Here is a 24559-nt window from a genome sequence, read left to right as displayed (position 1 = left end):
TTGGTATCCCTATTTTTAGTCACTTGCAAAATTAGTCCCCAAATTTCAAAATCATTCGATTTTGGTCACTTTATCCTATTTTTAGACTAAAAAAGTTGTGCTGGTGATATGACATATTTTGAATTACGTGTTATATGATGCGATGATGTAGAATGACCACTACTCAGGGACGAATGCAATGTGGGGGCAATAGGGTCAACCGACCCCACTTGCCTCCACTTACTTATTGTATTTTTAATCTTAAATTATATAGTATTATTGTCTTCATATAGTCCATTCATAACACTGCAAAAAATTACAAAACTAAAAAGGATTTTAATGAGTGTTCTAAGAGAACTAGTTAAGAAATCAAAAGAAGTAATTTTTTATAAAAAGTTGTTATAAATATTATATCAATAAAAATACCGCTTATTTTTAAGATAATAATTTTTTTTAGGAAATTTTAAATCAATTCTCTTAGAACATATCGTTAGCAAGACCATAAAACTACTATTATGTTCTAAACTATTTTTATATTTGTTGAAAAAGGCTCTATGATTGACGTTGGTGGTTGAAAAAAATAATTAATTAAGGTTATATTTTTTATACTCTACTAGAAATGGAAAAATATTTTAAAAAATCAACATTTTAGAGCAATTATAAACGTATTTTGCACGCTTACACGTTTATATAGTTTTATATAATTTCTTTTATATAACTTTGACCCCACTTATCAAAATTCCTAGATCTGTCACTGCCACTACTCTTAAAATTACTTGAGAACTCCCTAAAATCTTCAATTTAAATATAATATATCGCCACTATAAGTTCAAAAATCTGTAAAAGAGACCAAAACTGAATGATTTTAAAATGCGAGGACAAATTTCATGAGTGAGTGAAAATAAGGGGGGACTAAAATTGTAATTAAGCCAATAAATTGTGAGTATGTGTGTGAAAGAATATAGTGGAATGTGAGAGTGTTACAAATAATATAAAATAATATTTGAAAAATGGTCCCTGTTTAAGTTTTGTCATTGTCGTGTCCCTTATTTATTTTTACTTGGTCAAACGACCCCTTGCATTCGGAGTGAGACGGGTTTTATACACCCTTAGTTTCGATGAGGTAATTGAAAATATTAGAGAAATTAAAATTCTATGTAATTCAAAACATTCAATTGCATTGCCTTCATTTTTAAATGTTTTTGTTTGGATAGAGTAATAAATTAAAAAATAGAGGTCAATTTGATGGTGACGAGGAAACATTATAAATAGTACATTTATTGTGCTCAATGCTCATTGTTCGAGGCAAATTTGAAGCATGATGTCTTCGTGCGAAGTGGTTTAAACATCAAAATTCCTTCAACCTGAACCAAATTTAGTCTTGAAAACCGATTTGCTGTTGTATATTATTAGACTAATTTGCAGTTGTTGACTCACCGTAAGATAAAATACACATGTGTAATCCAATGGTCCTCCTTTTTTTTTAAAAAAAAAAAGATCAAACGGTTTAAATTAAAATAATTAACAGGATCTATGGTGGACCACCCTTTTGGTTGGTTTGGTTGGTCTACCATATTGTTGCAAAAGACTCGATTATAATGAAAGTTCTCTAATAATATATTTCAATATAATTAATCAAAGTGAATTAAAACAAAATATATTTTTATATTGTACGAACTATTAAGTAAAAATAAAAATTTTAGTGCCCCTAAAAAAGTGGTGTTATGGGCTGCCGTCCCTCTTGCTCACCTTCAAGGCCACCCCTGACAATTTTGTGCACTTTCTCATGTTTTATAACTAAACACATTTTGTGTTCTCGACATTTTGTAAACCTCTTCATCGTAACATATGTCTACTTTTCAAAACAAAATCAACAAATACGTAGAACACTAATAAGTTGGCCCTAACTTTCAATCTAAACATACCCTAAGTGTTTTTTTTTTATTTTTATTTTTTTTGTTGTGTGAGAGAAAGAAAATGGTGGAAAAAAATTAAAAGAGACTGAAAAATTGAGTACTAAGTTTTGAAGGTATGTGAATATTTGGGGGAAATTTGTGGTGCCTTTTGTCCTCCTAGACTATAGGAACGCCTAAATGAAACATCACTTGCTATATTTAATCCATACCAACACTTTTTTTTGCGGTCACTAAAGTTCTCCATTACCATATGACAAACTTCTTGTAGTGTGTATAGCCAAAGAACCAACGTAACTCATCAAAATGTCTTCTGAACCTAAAGTTGTGATAAATGAGGAGGAGGAAAATAACAGAGAGCATAATCATCATGACAACCGAGTTTATGATCATTCTCACCTTGCAAGCCAAAGACATGATTCTCTTGACATGGAATCCCGCGACTTACCTTCTTCCTCACATGCTTCTAAAGTAAAGTATTCCATATATTATATACTATATATGATGCACAGACATTTCTCGTATTAGATGTGTCTCGGTGTCAGACACATGTCGTGTCCGACACCGACACGACACCGACACTTGTAATTACACTAAATTACGTGATTTTTTCAAATTATTAGCTGTGTCGATGTGTCGGTGTCCGTATTTGTACTTCATAGATTATATACAAATGAATTTTTCTGTTTATATTGCAATGTTGATTAATATAGTATATTTTGTAAATTTAAGGGGCCATCGATGTCAGTGATTATTCAACTAGCGTTTCAAAGCATGGGAATTGTGTATGGAGACCTAGGAACATCACCTTTGTATGTGTATTCAAGTATTTTCGCCGATGGTGTAAAGGCCAACGATGATATTTTAGGGGTTTTTTCTTTGATCTTTTACACCATCACTCTTGTAACTCTTGTTAAGTATGTATTCATCGTCTTGCGTGCTACTGATAATGGGGACGGTAAGCATGCATGCATGCAAACTACGTATATTTAATTTTTAGGTCTTGCTAACAAATGCTCTAAGAACAAAAAAAAACTACTTTTTAAACTTGCAATGTGTTAGATGCATCAGTTCCAAAACAAAATTTCCTTTTTAGACTTTTTAGGGCACTTGTTAGCATTTTCAATTTAATCTTATGGTTTTGCAACATATATAATATAGAACTACTACTATTTTTAGGAGGGACTTTTGCATTATATTCTTTGATATGCCGTTATGCCAAAGTGGGAATTCTTCCAAATCAACAAATTGAAGATGCTGAAGTGTCTAATTACAAGCTGGAGTCGCCCAAAGATAGTAGCATGAAGAGGGCTTCATGGCTTAAATCTATTCTTGAGAATAGCTACACTGTCAAGATACTCCTCTTGCTAGTTACAATGCTTGGCACTTCTATGGTCATTGGGGATGGAATTCTCACTCCCTGCATATCCGGTTAATTAATTAACTACCTTTTTTTTTTTCTTCTTCTTCTTCTTGTTTTTATCAGTTAATAAGCTATTCGCTATAAGTTCAAAAATTGACCTTGCCAAACATGTATATAAGAAATAAATATTATTTCATTTGGTTTTACAGTTTTGTCTGCTATGGGAGGGATCAAGGTAGCTGCACCATCAATAACTAACAGTAGGTTTACTACACTCTTTAATTTGTTTATTAGTATACGATTAAATGATATTTGTATATCCATTTCGTGTCAACCCTCTTTTTTTCTCTTTTTATCGGTCAAGAACAAGAGGAAGAAGAAAAAAAAAGATAAAATAAAAACATAAGTCTAAAATAAGAATATAACGTGAGTACGAGGTCTTCATTTAGATTTTCATACTTTGATTTTAACAACCACTTTAATTTATATCTCTCTTAATTTTTAAATATTATATTACTCGTCATATTTGTCACCTTTTGTTCTTATTTTTATTCTCCTTTTCTATTTCCACGGAGGTGTCCATATGCCAAAAGGTGTGAATATTGAATAAATTTCTATAACATTAAAGTATGTTTTTGAACAAATGGTTATTCATAGTTTTTCCCGTTTGGATGGATATGGTAATAAAACAAGGACTATTATTATTTGTATAAAAATTACGGTAATTGAAAATAAAAGGAAAAGCTATGTTCTACGATCAAATATTCATACATGCATTTTCATGGAATTAAAGGAAGTGAGAAATTCAAAGTTCAAAGTTAGACGGTAAAAGGAGAGAAAAAAAATGCGAACACAACAATTATTGTATTGTCTTAGAAAAACATATTATTCCCTCTCTCCCAAAATGGTTGACCTAATAAAACATATTATTCCCTCTCTCCCAAAATGGTTGACCTAATTTTTGTTTTTGGTGGTGGTCGGGGTTTGAACCCTGAACCTTGCATATTTTATACATTGTCCATATCAACTGAGCTAAGCTCACGAGGACATGGTTGACCTAATTTGACATGTATATTATTCACATAATATATTTTGATCATATTTTTCTATTAATATACAAACAAAAAGTAGCATATAAGTTCTTATTGAATTTCTCTCCATAAATATTTTTAAAATATGTTGATAGATAATTAAATATATTAAAGATCAAAATATGCTATTTTTGGATTATAAAAAAAATGGAGGGTTTTTGAACATGCTTTAAGCTTCTAAAATATATAATACAAAATCAAGTAGGTTGTGTGACATAATAAATTCTCCTTGGATTATTGTGCATATCTGATTGAAATGTGAGAACATAATGTGCTAGTTGACAATTTCTCTTTAAACATCTAGGTAAAGCCGAACGACGGTTAATTACCGTTAGGTGGGTGTCTTAGAGCAATCACTAAGTGCCTAAAGAGCAATCACAATATCATGACTATGGAATTAGCTTCACACATGATATAATGGTTTTAAGGCACATGAATGTAACATCTAGCTTAATGATTTTATATTTTTTGGTGTATAGATATGATTGTTGAGCTATCCATATGTGTCCTGATATTCCTTTTCATGGTTCAACGATTTGGAACTGATAAAGTGGGTTACAGTTTTGCTCCTATTATGTGTTTGTGGTTCACCATGATTGGAGGCATTGGTTTGTACAATTTATTCAAGTATGATCCAACAGTGGTGAAAGCAATAAATCCAAAATACATAGTAGAATATTTTATCAGGAACAAGAAAGATGCCTGGATTTCTCTTGGTGGGGTTGTGATGTGCATTACTGGTTGGTTCATTTGATTAATCATAATCATAATAATTAATATTTGTTCATGTATGTATTAATTAATTTGTCATCATAAAATATATAAAATGCAGGAGCAGAAGCACTATTTGCTGATGTTGGACATTTCACAGTGCGGTCTATACAGATAAGCACGTGCTGTGTTGTTTACCCTGCTCTCATATTTGCCTACAGTGGACAATCCTCTTATCTTCGCAAACACAATGACGCTGCTCCTGATGCTTTCTATAAGTCCGTACCACGTAATACATTTTATCACATCATTCATCGATGCTATATATGTAGCAACGACACTTTAGATTAATGACTTGTTTGGTGTTTTAAAATTATTATCAGTGTAGATGTGTGCGTGTTATGACCAATTTTCGTACTAATGATGGTTTCAAACTTTGCAGATGCTATATATTGGCCACAGTTTGTTGTTGCTGTTATGGCAGCAATCATAGCTTCTCAATCCCTGATCTCAGGGACTTTCTCTATAATCCAACAATCCCTCTCACTTGGATGTTTTCCTCGTGTGAAAATCGTACACACATCAATCAAGTATCCAGGACAAGTCTACATCCCTGAAATTAATTTCCTTCTCATGATTTCTTGTATCGCAGTCACTGCTGTATTTAAAACTACAATAGAAATCGGCAATGCTTATGGTAATAATCCACTCATTGATGGTGTAAAAAATAGTGATATTTGTGGAATGATTATCTTAAATTTCTTTAATGATTACAGGGATTGCAGTTGTAATGGTGATGACTATTACATCGACTTTTATGGTGCTAGTCATGATAATGATATGGAAGACAAACATACTTTTAGTGATATGTTATGTCCTTATTGTAAGTTCTTATGAGCTTGCTCTTTTAAGCTCAGTGCTGTACAAATTCAAAGAAGGAGGATACCTTCCTCTAGCCTTCGCCGCAGTGCTAATGTCAGTCATGTATATTTGGAATGACGTGTTTAGAAGAAAGTATTCTTATGAATTGGATCACAAGATTTCTCCAGAGAAACTTAAAGAGGTTGCTTGCGGAAGAAACTTAGTTCGAATACCAGGACTTGCATTGTTCTATTCTGAACTTGTTCAAGGAATCCCACCTATTTTCAAGCATTATGTCGAAAATGTTCCTGCTTTGCACTCCGTTGTTGTTTTTGTTACCATCAAGTTCTTACCTATTAGCAAAGTTCCAATTGAAGAGAGGTTCCTCTTTCGACAAATAGAAGAACACCAAGAAAAGGTAAACCTGAACATGTTTAGGTGTGTTGCTAGATATGGATACGCTGATGCGCGGAACGATCCTTTTGAGGATTTGTTGGTCAAAAGGCTGAAGAAATTTCTTGAAGACAAATACTTAGTAACCCATGGTGATAAAGAGAGTTTGATGCAAGAGGCTATTGAAAAAGCTGCGGGAGATGGAATTGTTCACTTGATTGGTGAAAGTGAGGTGATTGCTAGCAAAGGAAGTGGCATAATGAAGAGGATTCTGATAGATTATGCTTATGATTTTGTGAAAAGAAACTTGAGGCAGGGTAATAAAGTGTTTGATATTCCTCATAAACGTTTGGTCAAGGTTGGAATGATTTATCAACTTTAAACAACTACATAAATGGTGCAATAGTAAATAAAATAAGATATCGATTCAGAAGAGAATCAGAATAATGATGAACCGTATGTTAAAAGAGTTGTTAAGAAATAATTCATAATTGCCACCTAAGCTAGTTAGTTATGAGTTTGTTACAAAACTAGTTAGTTAGGGACTTAGCTTGTTCTACAAGAAAGAGTTAGCTTGTTCTACAAACAAGTGTCAGTTTTGCCTATATAAAGGCTTTGTAATGTGTACATTCACTTCTTAACGAGATTCACATTGCAAGCATAATCTCTCTATTCTTCTCTTTCAGTTTTACAGTTTATTTTGCTATTTTTTTTCATCTTTCTAAAACAGCTTATTTGAATAAGCACTTTTCTTGCGAATAAGAACACAATTTCTGTTCTAACAAGAGTAATGCACTTTTGTAAGATAAGAATACAAAAACAAAATATGTTAAAAGTTATGTGAATGTAATTGTTTAAACACACTCTTGTGTTTTTCGTCAAAAATGGACATGACTATTTGACATTCTTGCATTTTTTTAAATATTTACTTCACATTTTTTTCTTAAGGAAGTCAAATTAATCCACTGAAATTATTGACTTCTTCTTTACATCATATTATTTATCATCACTCATTTAAAGTTTTTTCGATTCATCTTTTTTCTTTAGTTTTAGAAAAATATAAACATACAAAATATTGAAATTGATAGCCAAATTGTCAGGTCAATTAAAATTAACTGTCTGGTTCCGTCCACGCGACTCTTTGTTAGTCATGTTCTCTAACTTGGATAGAAAGATAATCTTGGAGACTGAAAATCTTCAGTTATAGAGAAAATCAATCTTTTTGCAGGGGCAAGACAGAGAGCACTCATCAAGCAAACTTCAAATTCTGTGAAGGGAAGTCGAAGAACCATATCTCGAAATATGACATCATACATCATGAAGGCAATCTGCTCGTCACGACTGCATATCCGATCTTCCCAACTCAGATGATTCATCTACCAACTGTCAATAAAGTGAGCAGTGAGTTTTTTTCTTTGTGAGAGTGAGTGACAATTTACAGCACTTGATTACTGAACACTAGTCCAAAGAGCACGTATTCATTTATTTTCACATGGCTACTTTGAAATGCTTAAACTTAGAAGATGAGGAAGATGAATTTGAGATGTAAGAGAATGACGTACAAAATGACGAAAGTTGTTTCGATCCAGCACTGTCTAGTGGATCGTTTCCTTACTAACAAACCAGTCAGAACTGATATGATGAAGAGGCATATGGCAGAGATATGGACTCCGGTGAGAAAAGTGTCAATCAGGGAAGTGAGTCAGGGCATATTCATTTTCCAATTTTTTCATTACTTTGATATGCAAAAAGTCTTGAAAGGAGGTCTGTGATTCTTTAACAAGCATATGTTAATTATAGGCGCTTTTGGGGACGGAGGAGCCGGAACAATTCCCACTTTCTACAGTTGCATTTTGGGTTCAAGATCATAATTTGCTGATGGGGTATATGTCAAAGACGGTGGGTCAGAATATTGGTGATAATGTGGGGGAACTAGTGGAGTATGATGAGAAGAATGGTTCTGATTTCTGGAGAAAATATATGAGATTACACATCATGGTGGATGTTCGGAAACCATTGGTGAATTCCAAACGTCTCAAGAAGAAAAGTGAGCTGCAAAGGTTTTCCAACTCAAGTATGAGAGACTTTGCATTTTCTGCTGCTACTGTGGTCTGCTAGGTTATACGTTGGAGTCATGTAATCAGCTTTATTCAGTGCCGGAAGATGATGGAAGGAAGGATTAGGGGCCATAATTGCAAATTGAAATACGTCCGAGAAATCATAACGATGGAGGTGGCTCAAGGAGGAGGGCCGGGGTTCACGGAAAACATACAGTGAAGAGAGAGAGATGAAAGCATTCAATGCGCAGACAATGGAAAGGTAATGGTCAAACACGTTCATTAGAGGTGGAACTTAGTGCAAAACTGAAACAGAAGGATATTATTAGCGGCTTAATAAGGAACCAGTTATATAGAGGATGCTTAATTCCTTTTGGTGGGGAGGTGATAATCAAAATAACGTTATCCGGTGCATGGCTCGGGAAAGGCTCACATGTCCAAATTCACCAGGTGGAATGGGATTTCGTGATTTCAGAATGTTTAATCAAGCCATGCTTACCAAACAAGGTTCGAATATCGTGTGCAAACAGCAGAGCTGGGTAGCTAGAACTTTGAAGGAGAGGTATTTTCCACATTCCTCCTATCTTGATTCCAAACTTGGTCATAATCCTAGTTACTCTTGGCGTAGTATTTGGACGTCACGTAATATTCTTATGGATGGTTGTTTATAGTGTATAGGAGATGGAAAGAAAGTAAGAGTCATGCAAGATCCTTCATTGAGGTCAATACAATCAAGTTCGAGGCAATCTCACCAAAAGCAAGAAGTATTTGATATGGTTGTAAATGATTTAATGGTGCAAGGGGATAGAAAGTGGGATGAAGCAAAAATTCTGTCCTATTTTTCCAACAGTAATCAAACCCTATCTATCCCTCTAACTGGAAGAACGTAATGACAGTCTCATAGTAAGGAGAGAAGAATGAGGTCCGGTTATCACTGTGCTATGCACATGTCGACGAGGCGGAAAAACGTAAGGTTCCGGGTGATTGGGGTGGTGTGTGGCGAGCAAAAGTTTCTCCCATAGTGAAGAATTTAATTTGGAGAGTTTATAGAGGTTGTCTTTTGACTCGAGATATTCTAAACACGTATCATGTTCAATGTCCGTTACAATGTTATTTATGTGCAGAAATCTGATTGGTATATTCCGTTTGTATATCAAAAAAATGCTGAATGTTGGATGATGGCGGGTATGTCACATGCTATGCAGGATAGGCTTGTGCATTTTGGTATAGCGGGAGAGGTGTTGCTGGATGCTTTTGCGCAAGAAACAAAAGATGTTGTTAGTTAGGTTCTGTTGTCAATTTGGAGTATTTGGCTTAGTAGAATCAAAATGATGCTTGCAGAGTGGTTATCAGTTCAGAATGTGTAGCAGACCAATAGCGCAACAGTGAGCAGAAACGATAGGGAGTATCCGAGTATGGTACGGAAGTGCATGATATGATTTGTAATTGATGCACGTTTCTTTACAAGTTACAATCGGACTGGTTATGGTGCTTGTACCGCGGCTATGACAGGTTGGTTATGCCCTGAGTTGCAAATACATGAAGAAGGTATTGCTATGTTGAAAGTTATGAAGTGGGTGCAACAAATGGGTCTTTCAAGCATGACTTTTCTTAGTGATTCCCAAGTTCTTGTTGCTGCAATCTTTACCAGAACTGAAGGCCAATCCGAATTTAATATTATTGTTGACATTATTAGACGCATTTTAAATTTGCAATGTAACTTTCACGTAATGTTTATTAGGAGGCAAGACAATATGGTTGCTCAGACTTTCGCTAGAGCAGCCAATTCTTATGCAAGCCACCATGTTCATGATTATGTTCCGCTTTGTATCAACTTTTTATTGATTAATGCAACTTTGTTTTCCTTAAAACAATTGCTAAGGTAATTTATTATATGATTTTTAATTATTGATCGCAAATATTGTGTAATTTTGCAAGTTCAATTTTTGGCCATTGATTGATTGTGAAGCAACGATTAGCTAGAAGGTCCTTTCACTTCAATCTGCTTAAATTCAACGTTGGTAGAGTGTTGCAATTTCATTCTTGAAATTTATTTAGGTTAATTTCCGTTTGAGTCACGGATACCTTAATCTAAAAAATATAGTTTGTTCTCACTAAAATGTGATTGAGTTCAAAAATTTCAAGTGATTAATAACCTTCAGTTAATGATGAATTTTTGGAAGAGTTTGAGTTGAAATCGTTGCAGGAAGTTTACTTCTCAACCGAATTCAAGATTATCAGGAGTACTTCCTATAAATTAGATTAGATGCTAACATATACATGCAGTTCTGTCCAAACAAAATATGCATGTGTAGTAATGTGGTTTGATAGGATAATCGTGATCATCAGGTTGATATCGAATGGTTCAGATTTCCAGTTCAGTATTCTTTTTTTTGTTTTAAAAAATCAAAAAATGTACTGAAAATATAGTCTTTGTTCAACATGGAAACCAATTAAGAGAGGTGCTTATATTCTTGTGATCACCCCGAAAAAAAGGTATTCTTGTGACAAAATAGCATTGGAAATTAGACGATGAAAAAATAAGGTTTGATATAGGAAATCTAAAATGTAAAGATCTTATCTGTTAACAACTTAATGCTATTAATTTTCAATATAAAAACGAAAAGCTAATCTAACTCTTAGCATAAAGAGACAAATTCTATTGGTTTAACTCTTAGCATTATAGCGTTTGATTATCTAAAGAAAGCTTAATCTAAAGAGAAAACTAACTAACACTCATCAGAAAAAGTAACAGAAAATAACAAACTATATGCTGTTGTGCAAAATAAAAGAGAATCAAAATAGCTAAGGTCTTTGAGTCTTTCTTCGTCATAAACATTGGACCAATTCTTGAAGATTGTTCAAGCTTTTCCTAAATTGTATAATTCTGCTTCATTGTCTCAAGGTCAAGTCCCTTCAGCTTCACCACCGACTCAACACGTCCCTTTAGAGTATTCCGCTCCATAAGCCTATAACACATCCATTCATTAACTATGAATCAGTCGCTCAAATACAAACATTACTTTCACTCATAAGTTTTTGTGCTACATAATTCATTACTCTTAATTTCCACTTTTTTTCAACCATTCAAGTGGCTTACCTTGCAATTTCGGCACGTTTCCTGGCTAGCTCTGCAATTTCTGAAAGCTCCTTATAGCTACTATTTTCATTGAAAGTGTAGGAGCTAGAAGGCTGAAGACCATGAATTGATCTTTGAGTTGCTGCCCATTGTGCTTCCCTCTGTTCTCTACCATAGTTTTTCTTTGAAGTGAAGGCAGTCTGTAATGAAAAGATATAAACACAATTAGATAACAAAGAAAACAAATGCAAGTGCGCGAGGCTCCCGTCAAATGGAGTTCGGAGAAGGTAGATGTACACAGCCTTATCCCTACAAGCAGATAGGCTATTTCCAATATTTGAACATGTAAACTTTAGGTCACAACCTTACAGTTGCGCCAAGGCTCATCCTTATCAACATGACAAAATGATAAAGCGAAAATAAATAAAAATCTACCTTGTTTTCCAAAATATTGTTCCATGCCTTTCCACTCTGAATATAGCGGATTGCGATTTTGAGTATATCGAGAGGGATATAGGTTACCAAACTGTACAGCCAAATTACACCAGCCCAACCCCATCCCATTCCTTGTATTCTTGCAAATTCCCAATTAGCATACACTGCTATAACTGTTGCAACCTGTCAATTACATAACAAACTACTGTTACCGCAACAGAAATATAGAAGATTTCTTGTTGCTAGCATGCACACAGGCACTTCTATCCGCTTTTCTCAACAAAAGTAATATAACTTATCAAATTTTCTGTAATCATAACTTTCAAATTTTATGTAATCATTTAAAAAAAAAAATCACTTGTTTGAGGAATAAGAGGTTCAATTCAAGCTTACCAACTGAGCAATGAGAAAAGCGCCTAGTAGGAGAAGACCAGGTCTATCCGCAACAGACCAATTGCGAGACCTAGTTACGAAAATTAGTGCTTGGCTTATTATACTGACTTGTAGGTATAAAGCTGCCGTCATCTCATCAGGACTATCTCTCAATGACCTCACACCAAACGTGTTCTGCGTATTTAAAGCAAATGATGCTTAGGATTTCTCTTAGTTGATGATGATATTTAAAAGACAAAAAAGAAATATAAATTGATTTACGGAGAAAAAGTCGGTATCGTTCATTGCCCAGAAAAATATGACTGTCATCAGTGCCATGTAACTGCCAAGCACAATACCGGTAGCAAATATCTCCTTAAGTTTCCAACTATCAGGCAGTGGAGACGGTTTAACTCTATCTTTTGATATTGTCATAATGGTACCTGCATGTATATGGTAGTGTTGCGACATTAAGTTAAAGATTTTACTATAGTTAGAAAATATTAAAATGATATGAAAGTCGTGATAATGTTATCTTACCATCATTAAGTATTGCAATGATCAAAACCATAAAGGGAGAAAAATCAAATTTCCAAATCAAAGCAATAAGCATGAAACCAAACTGCCAGAATGAAAAGAAAAAAATAATCAATGGATCATTAAGTATATTTATGATTTAAATGTTCAAGTACATGGAAAAAAATGTAATAGTTTTTTGTAAAGCCAATTTTAACACATACCACGATACGGATGGTGATTGACACGGCGTAAATCTGTTACATAATCAAACATTTTGTGATTAGAAAGGTAAAAAAGTTTAAGTAAAGTCAAAAGATTGATATATGCACGGAAACTAACCGTATAGTTCTTCATTCTCTGGAAAATGGCCCTGCTGGTAAGCACAGCACTGATAATGACACTAAGACCAGGTTCAGTGAGGACAATATCAGCAGCACTTCTAGCAGCATCTGTAGCATCAGCAACCGCAATTCCAATATCTGCTTTCTTTAGTGCAGGTGCGTCGTTTACACCATCTCCAGTCATTCCACATATATGTTTCCTTTCTTGGAGCCTCCTTACGATTTCATATTTGTGTTCTACCATATTATACAGAGAGAAAATGGATTAAAATAATAGAAGTGACGGGAAATTTGAAAACAAAGATGGCAGCTACAATAGCTAAAAAGAAGAGACGACCAAGTATGTTATAGATAGTTGAAAGAAAAAATAATGGATGATTGTGTCAAACAAGTGTCGGAGTCAATTTTTTTTAATTTAAGATGTTAAGAGGTGTCTGACGTGTGTAGGGGAAGTGTCGGTGTCCAAAACATGTCTGACATGCCAACACCAGCCTTTGGAGAGATGTATATGCTTCATATATAGCAACGCTTTCAACTAATTAAATACGATAGATATATAAATGACAGTTAAGAGGTAACATCGATTTTTGGCTTTGACGGGAAAGCTATTAAAAGGATGGATGGAGCAATTCGACAATCAAAATTCCTGTCAAAATCAAGGTTAACAAGGATATACCTGGAAATACTCCAGCAAATCCATCAGCCTTCTCGATCAACTCATCAATTGGAACCTCTAAATTAGCAGAATTTTTGTCTTGACCAAGCAATGCAGATGATGGATACATGTTCGTGCCCATTCCAAGCCTTCTACCTGTTTCTTTACCAATGGCCAGCTGATCGCCTAGACAAAAAACAGGATCCGTGATTAATTTCAAACTTCAAAGCTACAAACTTTGATTTATGAAATGAGCTACAAATAGTCCTAAATTGCAATTGATAGTCACAGTTACATTTACGCCGCCAATCTTGATATTACAAACAAAATATAAGCAAATGTGACCGATGTGGCCGCAATTACATTTGTGGTGGCCTCTAAAACTTTATATTGCAATCACAATTGCAGTTACATGCTGCAATTTAGAACTACGTAAAACGATAAAATAAGATCTCATATCTTACCAGTAATCATCTTAACATTCACACCAAGTTCGAGAGCTCTCTTAATAGTTTCAGCACTATCATGCCTAGGAGGATCAAATAATGGTAACAAACCAACAAATTGCCATGGTGCACCAGGACTATCTTTTGTTCTCTCAGGAACTTCCTGTTTACATAAATCATACAATACAAGCAAAAGTTAAACACGGGAATTCGTTCAAGTAGAAAAATAAACATAGCTGATGTCATCTTTACTTACCTGACAAGCAACACCGAGCGATCGAAGTCCACGCTCAGCAAACCTATCGATCACTGCATGAACCCTTTTCCTCACATTCTCTTTGCAGTTACAAAGTTCCAATATCTGAAACAATATAAAAACATGGCTTACCGGGTTCAATTCCTACCGATAAAAAAGCACATAACAACTTGAAACTCATATTTACCTGTTCAGGAGCGCCTTTGCTAGATCGATGCCAATTTCCATCAGAATCAATATAGGTAAGAGCAGTCCTCTTGTCTACTGGATTGAATGGTAGAAAATGCACTTCATTGATACCAGCTCTAGCCTGATTAATCACAGCATTAAAATGGACATTTATCAACATTCCAAATTCAGAAAAGAAAAAAAAAAACTTCATATTTTCATTATTAGTCCAAAGAACGAGATTGAGTAAATCAGCCTTCGATTTTGATTTGACATGTTTACCTCTTGAGGATCAGGAAGCATTCCAACAATTGCAGTATCTATAGCATCCTGGTTTTCAACCCTAGAAGCTCTTGCAGCCAGAAGTATCACAAAGTCCTTATCAATACCCTTAGCAAACACCTCAATCAAGTTTGTATCAACGCTAAGCTTATTCAAAGTGAGAGTTCCAGTCTTATCACTGCAGAGAACATCCATTCCAGCCATTTCCTCAATAGCTGTCATTCTTTTTGTAATTGCACCTTGCTGTGAAAGCCTATGAGAACCAATAGCCATGGTAACAGACAAAACAGTTGGCATTGCAATTGGAATTCCACCGATCAAGAGCACCAACAGATTATCAATTCCATCTCTATAGTTGCGATGTTGTATCGGATACATCACAAGAATCTCAACGAGTATTCCAACTGCAATTGAACAAATGCAGAAATTTCCAATTGCTGTAAGCACTTTTTGAAAGTGTCCAACTTGATTAGTACTGTCAACCAAATGAGCTGCTTTTCCGAAAAAGGTGTGGACACCAGTTGCATACACAATTGCTTCAATCTCACCCTTCTTGACAGTTGATCCTGAAAACACTTCTTGTGTGGCATATTTTGTCACAGGAAGTGATTCTCCTGTTAAAGCAGACTGATCAACGCTTAAAGCATCGCCCTCGAGAAGACGCGCATCGGCTGGGATGATGTCTCCTAACTTAATGCTGATAATGTCTCCTGGTACTAAAATTGCAGCATCTTGTTCACTCCATTTACCATCTCTTAGTACCTAAAATTTTTTGTGCCCCCAAAAGTTGAACAAATGTTAATAATAAAATAGTTTCACACATAATGCACACACACATGCATATATGAGTTGATAGAATGATAATATTTGAGTTTATTAAAAACAAAATAGATAAAATTATCAAATGTCTTCTATTTGTTTTCAAAAACTTCTCTCAATTACTTTCTGAACATTTTTTTATATCTAATTTCTATACATAAAAACCGTATTGTCAATTGTGAATCACGGAAAATAATGGTTTATTAAAATTTCGCAACGCAACAGCTCTATTGCACCGTTATGACCATTTAACAACATTTCATACTAAACATCATATCATGGAATGATAGCAATTTTGTTCAAATTTTACAATGCAATATAATAAAAGTAGTAATAAACAACATAAACAAATAAAAGATAGCAATATGTTCAAACAACGTGGATAAGGAAATTGTGTTTTCTTAATAGTAAAGTAGCAATGGTATTTCCATGGGTGAGCTAGTTTGCCTTAAAAAAACATGAGTAATGGTATTTCTGATATATAAGAAATAAATGACGCAACATAGATAAGCGAATTGTGATTTATTATATTACGATATGATAATGATGAGTTAGTGAAGAGAATTAAAATTATTAAACCTTGGCCTTGGGAGCTAAACCAGCCATGAGAGCGGCAGCAGCGTTGCCGGCATTGTTTTCTTCAATGAAACTGATGGTAGCATTGATGACCAAGAGAGCAATGATTCCAACAAAGTCTTGCCAATCAGGGGGCCTTCCATCACCATTAGCCAAAGCAATGGCCATAATAGCAGCAGCTTCCATAACCCATGATAAAGGGTTCCACATAAAACCCAAAAATTTCAAAAACTTGTTCTCAGTTTTCTCTTCCAGTTTGTTATGTCCAAATACTTCAAGCCTGCTGGCTCCTTCGTCCGATGTCAAACCTTGTCTCGAACATTTCAGATGATCAAACACTTCTTCTAATGGAACCCGGTCCTAATAACAAACAACAAAATCAACAAGGTTTCATTTGTTTCATATCATGCAATATATATGCATTGATTTTTATTATATAGTTAATAAAAACCCTTCCAAATCATAATTAACATAATCACATAAAGGATTTTTCATATTTATAAAATAATTTTGCATGCATAATAAAAATATCTTTTCAAGAAATCTTGAAAAGATAAAAGAACAGTGGTCACTGGTAAACCCTAAAATCTCATGTAAACCACTACCAATTTAAAGAAGAAGGAAAAAAATAATGTGAACCCTAACAAGAGTTCCTACTTTGATTATGATTATTATATCTAGTTTGTTCATCAGTGACAAAAGGAAGAAAAGGGTACTGTAACGGCAAATTTAAAGCATCATTCATGACCTATCAACAAAAAAACATCATTCTTTGAAATCTTGATTATAAATTTTCATCCATGAATTCACACATTAATAATACTTGATGCAAATATCACCATAATGAACAGCATGAACAATATTTTTTGAGCTATCAACATGAACAACTTGATAGAAAGAAATTAACAAAGAAAAAGGAGAGAGAGAGAGAGAGAGAGAGAGAGAGAGAGAGAGAGAGAGAGAGAGAGAGAGAGAGAGAGATTATACCAAATTGATACTCTCGTTTTTCATCTGCTCGAGGTTGATACTGCCCATGCTGAGAGATGGGAGATTTAGCTGAACGATGACACCAAAATGATATGTGAATTGCTGCTATAGAGGTGTTTAAATAGAGGGATTAGGGCTAGAGAGTGATGGCACGAGTGATGAAAGTGAAAAAGTTCAAAGTTAAGTAAATGAAAGGGAAAATCGAGAAAAAAGGAGAACGACTTCAAAAGATTGAGGCTTGAATTTAGGCTTTCTGTTTTACAACAAACCAGTCACAATATTTTTATTGATAAAACAACTTTTTTATTTTTTTTGGAAGAGTTGATAAAAGAACATTAAAAAAACTAATGTATCAATCCTATATATAAAGGGGAATAAATGGCTTCACTTTTTTTTTTTTTTTTAGGAAATAAATGGCTTCACTTATATTTATACCATTAAACAAAATTTCTTATATTGTCCATTATACCTTTAAACAATTTTTTTTGATATTGTTATTGAAAAAGATAAGTATCGTTTGTTACAATACGAAAGTGCAAAATATCTATATTTATCTATACTATATATAAAGAAAACTACACGGGGAATTAGTCACTTTATTCCCTGAATGAGAAAAGAGTAGTCACTTTAGTCCCTGAATGCAGAGAAATTGCAAAACAGTCCCTGAATGTGGACTCCGTTAATCAATTTCAGGGACTCAAGTGACTAACGGAGTCTACACTCAGGGACTAAATTGACTAACAGAGTCTGCATTCAGGGACTAAATTGACTAGCGTAATCTATATTCAGGACTATTTTGCAATTTATCTGCATTTAGGGATTAAAGTGACGACTCCTTTGTTATTCAGGGAGTAAAGTGACTAATTCCCCAAACTACATCTTTCAACACTTTTGGGTTGGATTTTCCTTTTCAAAAATACCATCAATTTTCAATACAAGTAACACATGTAACAAATAGATAAGAATAAATTTAAATATTAAAACAAATGTAACAAACATGATATGAATATATACATGTCTGTTTTTTTCCCTTGTTATTTAAAAAGTGTAACAAACTAGATGAATATATTTATACTTACTTTTTCATTATCCCAATTATACCCTTAAATAAATTTTTCTATAATAAAGATCGTTGTTGGTGTCATTAAAAAAAAGAATTTAGATTATATATTTTTTATATTATTGGTGTCATTGCTACTTATGTTTGTCATCTATGTAATAAACAAATGTCTTCTACAAGTTCTCAAATACACTTGGCATCATCATATTTTTAAAGAGCATTATTTTTTAGAGATATTTTTAAAGAGCATTAAAGTCTAATTAAAGTCTAATCCACCTCATAAAAAAAGCTTTCACATGCGATCCATTTGATAAGGCTGTCAATGTAATCATACATTTATATTTTTATCAATTACCTTATTTATACATTAGTATTCTCATATTCAAATTCAAATGCTAAGCATATTTTCTTGCATGCTCCACAAATATTTGAATTCTCTCTAACCTACTATAACGTAAATAAAGTGGCTCAATGAATTGTTTTAGTTTTTTTCCATATGAATTGTTTTAATATAGTTCCGAAAAAAGAATTGTTTTAATTGTTCTTTACCATAAAAAAATAGAATTTCTTTAATAACACATGAAATAATTAATATCTATATTTTCTATTTTAAACAAATCTCCAACACAAAACATAAAGTATAAATGATACTCTTCATTATCTCTGTGAGCTTAACTCAGTTGGTATGAACAATGCATAAAAAATATGCAAGGTCCGGGGTTCAAACCCCGGCCACTACAAATACTCTTCATTAGTAAACATAATTAATACGTTAATACACCTCGGCATGACTAATACACGAACCAAATAATTGAGATGTGGTTAATAAGTTCTTCTAAAATAAATGGTTTTGGAGATCCCTTATTATTAGATAGGACCCTTATCCAAGGAATTGGATGGTTAACACAAAAAAAAAAAAAACAGCACTAATACACAAGTATTCCCCACCATCTAAATAAAACTTGTGGTTAGATGAATAGAAAAAGTGAGGGAAGGAAGCTGCTAAAATTAAAGGTTAATTAAATTTATTACTTTTTCCTCACCAGTTACATAAACTGCAAATTAGTGCATTTATTAGCCAATAAAAATTAAAGGGTCATACTTTTTTTTTTTTAGGAAAATTAAAGGGTCATACTAACAAGTGTTATTTAAGTATTTGTTTATCGGTTACTTTTTCTTTTTTGTTCAACTGATTTATACTCCTTCTGTTTCACATTACTTGTTGTTTTTGAGAAAATTACATATACTAAGAAATCAAATAAATTTTGTTATATTTGATGAAATTTTTTGTGTTTTTTCTATAATACCCTTACCCGACCCATTTGTTATTTAATTTTATTATTTCTCTCTCTACAATAAATAAGTAAGGGTATTATAAATAAACCAATAATTAATGTTGCATTGAAACTTGAAAATGACAAGTAAAGTGAAACAAAATTATTCTCCAAAAGCAACATGTATTGTGAAACAGATGGAGTATTTGTTATTAAATTTTCTCTCTCTTTAGATGTTAATGAGGTGTAATGAGGTGTAAGTTTTCGTTGATTGTGATCAAATGCAATTTGTTGGTCACATGATCAACTAAGAATTGCTCTATTTTTTGTTGTTTCAATGTGTTGAATGTACAATTTTAAAAAAAAAACTTTATTTAATTATTTTTTGTTAGGACATTTGTTACCGTTTCCTAAAATCGAAAACCAGAAGTAAAGATGCACCTTGAACGTTACAAAATTGTGGCTAATTTTCACTATAAAGCAAGTGTAACAATTTGCAAATTCAAGTATATATCAAGTGTGTGATTCAATATAGGGGTGTTTGCGGTGCGGTTTGGTTCGGTTTTGAGACTAAAAGTCATCCGAATCGCAAGATAAAAAAGCATGCAGTTTGGTTTGGTTCGGATGATTTTTAAAATAAATTCCGAACCAAACTAAACCAAACTAATGCGGTTTGGGTTGAATCCGTTGGTGCAGTGTTTTCGAGAGAAATTTTTTTTGTTTCTAACAATAAAATCGAGTTAAAAAGGTAAAACACAGCATATTTTCGGAAAATAACATAAACCAAATTAAAAATATGGACAAAAATTAATTTTATTTTGTAAGAAATGCAAAATACTAAGATTTTATCATGCTCTAAAAGTTTAAGTAGCACATAAATACATTTTTGAAATAAAAAGTAAGGAAGAAACTTAACAAGAGAAAAAAGTCATTTTATAAAAGTTTCCATTGAACTTCTATGAGTATTGGTCTAGGTGACATAGATTGTAATTAGTGTTGCGGTTTGGTTTGCTTTGGTTCTGTTGCTAAAATGAAAACCGCAAACCATACCAAACCATGCGGTTGAGTAAAAAAGTAATCCAAATACATCCAAAACCAAATGTGGTTTTTTGCGATTTTGGTTTGGGTTGGTTCGGTTTACGGTTTTTCTATTGAATTGGTTCGGTTTTGAACAACCCTAATTCAATATGTGTTCATATTTACTCAATTTTGGTCATTTTTACAAGAAACAAAACAAATCATCAACATCAAGAAAACACTTTAGAAATAATTATTTTCATCAATCAATACTGCTATAAATTTAAATTTATTTCATTTCTATATCTTAATTCAAAAAATTTACTTACCATTATTACTTCATCTGATAATTAATAAGGACATTTAATGTATTTGAAAATTGCCCAATCTTTTTATAAAAAGGACTAAAAAAAATCTGACAACTTTATTTCTTATAAAAAGGATGGAGGTAGTATTAAAAAAAGTGTGTTGATACAGTATCAATGATACTTGATATGAATGAGTGATTAAACAATAAGCAAATTTTATTTATTTTATTTTTTTGATTACTAACTACTGATGTGATTTTTACTGCGTCGTATGTGTGTTCTTTTAACAAGACCATAATTTATTTATAATTATTGATTCGCCTTGATTGCGTGTTTCCATCATGTCTCATTTACAATACTTTCCCAAATTATAAGCTGTTTTGCAATATATATATATTATCATAACTTTAACTATTTATTACTCTCTTCTTGTTTCAATTTTTTAATTTATCTTTCTCATCACATTTATTAAAGACAATTTTGTAACACAAGTTATAATATTTTTTCATACAAAATTAATTACCTTTCTTAATAAATGTGAGAGAGATGCTATCAACAGTGAACAATATCATCCCGAGTCTGTCCTCAATAAACCGCAAGCGTTGGATCTTGTGATTAGTGGACAACAAAGGTTTGGTGTAAGTAAACATGGAGGTGTGCTACAGTAATTATGTGCGGTCATGAATTTTTCGTGGATTTTTTCTCGCGTTAATTAGCATTAGTGTAAAAGTGAAATGTCCAAAACGTCGTTAAATTTATGACGAAGGAAGTAGTTTCCAATCTAAACATTCATAGAAAAATATTGATCTCGCTTCTATCAGCTTTATTTCTCTTGTTGACTAATGCTACCTATTTTTTCTATTATAATTGATTCTTTGATTTTGTTTGTTTTTTTCTATCTTTCGTGTATGGTTGATTTGAGGTAACTATAAACTAACATATTGAGTTTTGATATACCTTACGAACCACTAACTATCTAAATTTCACGACAGTAGTTTATAGTTTATAGCTTGCCATACAAAGGGTGTTGCGGCCTGTGGGCAAAATAGAAATTGTGTGAAGGATAATAAAATAATAACAAGTAGAAATCAGTCATTTTGTGGAATTTGTTAAATTTTCTTTCGTGAAAAGTAGTATTTCCCTTTTTTTAATTGTTTATTTATATGTTCAGTGATTTAATCTATCAGGTTTGTGAAACTATTTTTGGTTTATCAATAAAATCATTGGGAATTCAATTTTAGGCCTCTCTTTCTTTTTTTCACTTTTGTGTTTAAATGCTAAATTATTCCGTTTAAAAGAAGGATCTTGCTAACAAGTTTTATAAGGGCACTTATTAAAGTTGTAAAAATGAAAATAATTGATAAATTTTAAGTAGAAAAAATTACTTTTTAAAATTTCAATTCATTAAATGCATTTATTAGCATCCCCTTAAAAAAAATGTGAACTATTTCGTTATTTGTTCACTTTGTTTTTATGCTAGCCAATATATCAGATAATTTAGCAAGTCCAGCTCACGTGATGTTTTGGTTTTTTCCTCAACAAGTTTAATTTTGATACCACCTCTATCTCTCTCCCTATTCATTGTTGTGAAGAGAAAAAGAAGAGACAAACTTAATTTTTGGTGCATATATATTTTCCCTCTATCTCTCGACCAAATCCCTCTCTCACTCTAAAATCTTATATAACAAAGCTTAACCCCTAAAGCAATTTCTAACCCTAATATTTTCCCCCCATTTCTCCCTCCACTTTTCTGAGCCATTGGATCTTGCACATATAGGTGCCATTCAATTTTAGCCATTGATCATCTTACTTAATTAATGTCAGCCGAATTTTGTTATCAAGTTTGCTATAATTTTGGCCATATCCGAAATTTGTTATCAATTCACTTAAATCCGAAATTTGTTTTGCTATAGTTTTGGCCATATCCAAAATTTGTTATCAATCTTATCTTATATAATAAAGCTTAACCCCTAAAGCAATTTCTAACCCTAATATTTTCCCCCATTTCTCCTTCCACTTTTCTGAGCCATTGGATCTTGCACATTTAAGCGCCATTCAATTTTAGCCATTGAACATCTTACCTAATTAATGCCAGCCGAATTTTGTTATCAAGTTTGCTATAATTTTGGCCATATCCGAAATTTGTTATCAATTCACTTAAATCCGAAATTTGTTTTGCTATAGTTTTGGCCATATCTGAAATTTGTTATCAATTCACTTGAATCCTTATTTATAATTTTGTCCATATCCAAAATTTGTTATCAATTCACTTAAATCCGAAATTTGTTTTGCTATAGTTTTGGCCAGCCGAATCCTTATTTATAATTTTGTCCATATCCGAAATTTGTTATCAATTCACTTAAATCCGAAATTTGTTTTGCTATAGTTTTGGCCAGCCGAATCCTTATTTATAATTTTGGCCATATCCAAAATTTGTTATCAATTCACTTAAATCCGAAATTTGTTTTGCTATAGTTTTGGCCAGTCGAATCCTTATTTATTAACCTATCAAATTTCATTCGTATCCTCCTTTTTTTTTTTCTACACTTTTACGATTGCAATTTAACATAACAAATTCCATCTAAAAAAATGCATCGCACCAATTTTATTCCTATCCTCTTGCCTTTTTTTTTTATGAAGCAAATATTTTGGTTATATATACGAAGCCCTAAACCTGTTTCTCTCAATAAAAATAAACCCTAAACCGTGGTAAATTTCACACACAACACAAAAATCATATATTTTGATATTTAGAGGTTTGCAAATGGAACGACGTGACCTTACAACTTTCCTCTCATACCACTCCTTAACCGGTAACTTTGATTCAATTCTGAATTTTTTTTCTTCCATTTTTTGGATTGTTATTATTAGTGTTTTTTGAATTATACAATTGTCATACTTTTTGTAACATGTTGTTTTCCATTGATTTGGTAGGTCCTTTGATGACTCATCCTGTTACTGAGATGGACGAGACTCTCACCAAACTTCAATTGAAGTACAGAACATACATAGTTGAGTACAACACAGAAGATGTAATTTGTCGTTTTCCTTCCTAACTTCTTCCTCTTTTTTTGTTTTCCATTGTTTAATATAATTTTGCTTCTCTCAATTGTTATTGTTAACAATTTTAGGGTGCTGTCTTCCTAACTTCTTAGTGCTTAGACATTTTAGATCCTGATGTAGTAAGCCTCAAATATGTTTTGTCCATTGCGTGTTTGTGTTTTATGCAAAGATTATATTCTTCCTGCTTTAGATGTTGCATAAGCATTATAACTTGCACTTGATATTTAGAGCACATAATATTTAGAGCATGATGTAGTGAACCTCAAATATGATCCACTAAGCAACCATTATGGTCTACAAGCCGTATATTAAAAGAAAAAATAAAATTTTTGCTGGACGACAATTGAACTAAAAAAATCTAAGGACAATTGAACTATGTTTTATATAAAATGAAAATATAGTGGATTTAGGGTGTTGTCTTCCTAACTTCTTCCTAATATGTTATTTTTTAGGGCACAAAACATGTTAAGTTGTAGTTTTCCTTTCTAAGTTGTCGTTTTTGTTTTATTTTATGGTGCTGTCAAGTTACCAAAC

The 24559-nt window shown here is 32.8% G+C and overlaps 2 protein-coding genes across 2 annotated transcripts; one reads left to right on the top strand and one right to left on the bottom strand.

Moving 5' to 3' along the window:
* Window positions 1-2163: 2163 nt before the first annotated feature.
* On the top strand, window positions 2164-6975 carry LOC146899931 (potassium transporter 5-like). Its single transcript, XM_085734795.1, has 8 exons — window positions 2164-2363; window positions 2625-2850; window positions 3072-3323; window positions 3465-3515; window positions 4826-5086; window positions 5179-5346; window positions 5500-5754; window positions 5834-6975. The coding sequence occupies exons 1-8, from the start codon at window positions 2199-2201 to the stop codon at window positions 6691-6693; spliced, it is 2238 nt and encodes a 745-aa protein (XP_085590921.1). The 5' UTR covers window positions 2164-2198; the 3' UTR covers window positions 6694-6975.
* Window positions 6976-11007: 4032 nt separating this feature from the next.
* Window positions 11008-17558, bottom strand: LOC146899930 (plasma membrane ATPase 4-like). The gene is made up of 15 exons (XM_085733607.1): window positions 17304-17558; window positions 16320-16676; window positions 14922-15683; window positions 14659-14781; window positions 14472-14576; window positions 14234-14378; window positions 13791-13955; window positions 13113-13351; window positions 12995-13027; window positions 12795-12876; window positions 12537-12697; window positions 12276-12449; window positions 11883-12065; window positions 11469-11647; window positions 11008-11337 (listed from the first exon to the last, which is right to left on the bottom strand). Exons 1-15 carry the CDS (start codon window positions 17349-17351, stop codon window positions 11241-11243), a joined length of 2853 nt encoding a protein of 950 aa, XP_085589733.1. The 5' UTR covers window positions 17352-17558; the 3' UTR covers window positions 11008-11240.
* Between the last annotated feature and the right edge of the window lie 7001 nt (window positions 17559-24559).

The sequence above is a fragment of the Medicago sativa genome, chromosome 8, assembly GCF_051527215.1.
Source record: "Medicago sativa cultivar Bolivia chromosome 8, Bolivia_mono, whole genome shotgun sequence".
In the NCBI taxonomy this organism is placed as follows: Eukaryota; Viridiplantae; Streptophyta; class Magnoliopsida; order Fabales; family Fabaceae; genus Medicago; species Medicago sativa.
This window is presented reverse-complemented; position numbering and strand designations above follow the sequence as displayed.

Coding starts and splice junctions, on each gene's coding strand:
- LOC146899931 (XM_085734795.1), top strand. CDS start 2,199: ATGTCTTCTGAACCTAAAGTTGTGATAAATGAGGAGGAGGAAAATAAC. Junction 2,364..2,624: donor CTTCCTCACATGCTTCTAAA/GTAAAGTATTCC, acceptor TGTAAATTTAAG/GGGCCATCGATGTCAGTGAT. Junction 3,516..4,825: donor TGCACCATCAATAACTAACA/GTAGGTTTACTA, acceptor TTTGGTGTATAG/ATATGATTGTTGAGCTATCC.
- LOC146899930 (XM_085733607.1), bottom strand. CDS start 17,351: ATGGGCAGTATCAACCTCGAGCAGATGAAAAACGAGAGTATCAATTTG. Junction 13,028..13,112: donor AGAGAATGAAGAACTATACG/GTTAGTTTCCGT, acceptor ATTATGTAACAG/ATTTACGCCGTGTCAATCAC. Junction 12,450..12,536: donor ACGATACCGACTTTTTCTCC/GTAAATCAATTT, acceptor TTAAATACGCAG/AACACGTTTGGTGTGAGGTC.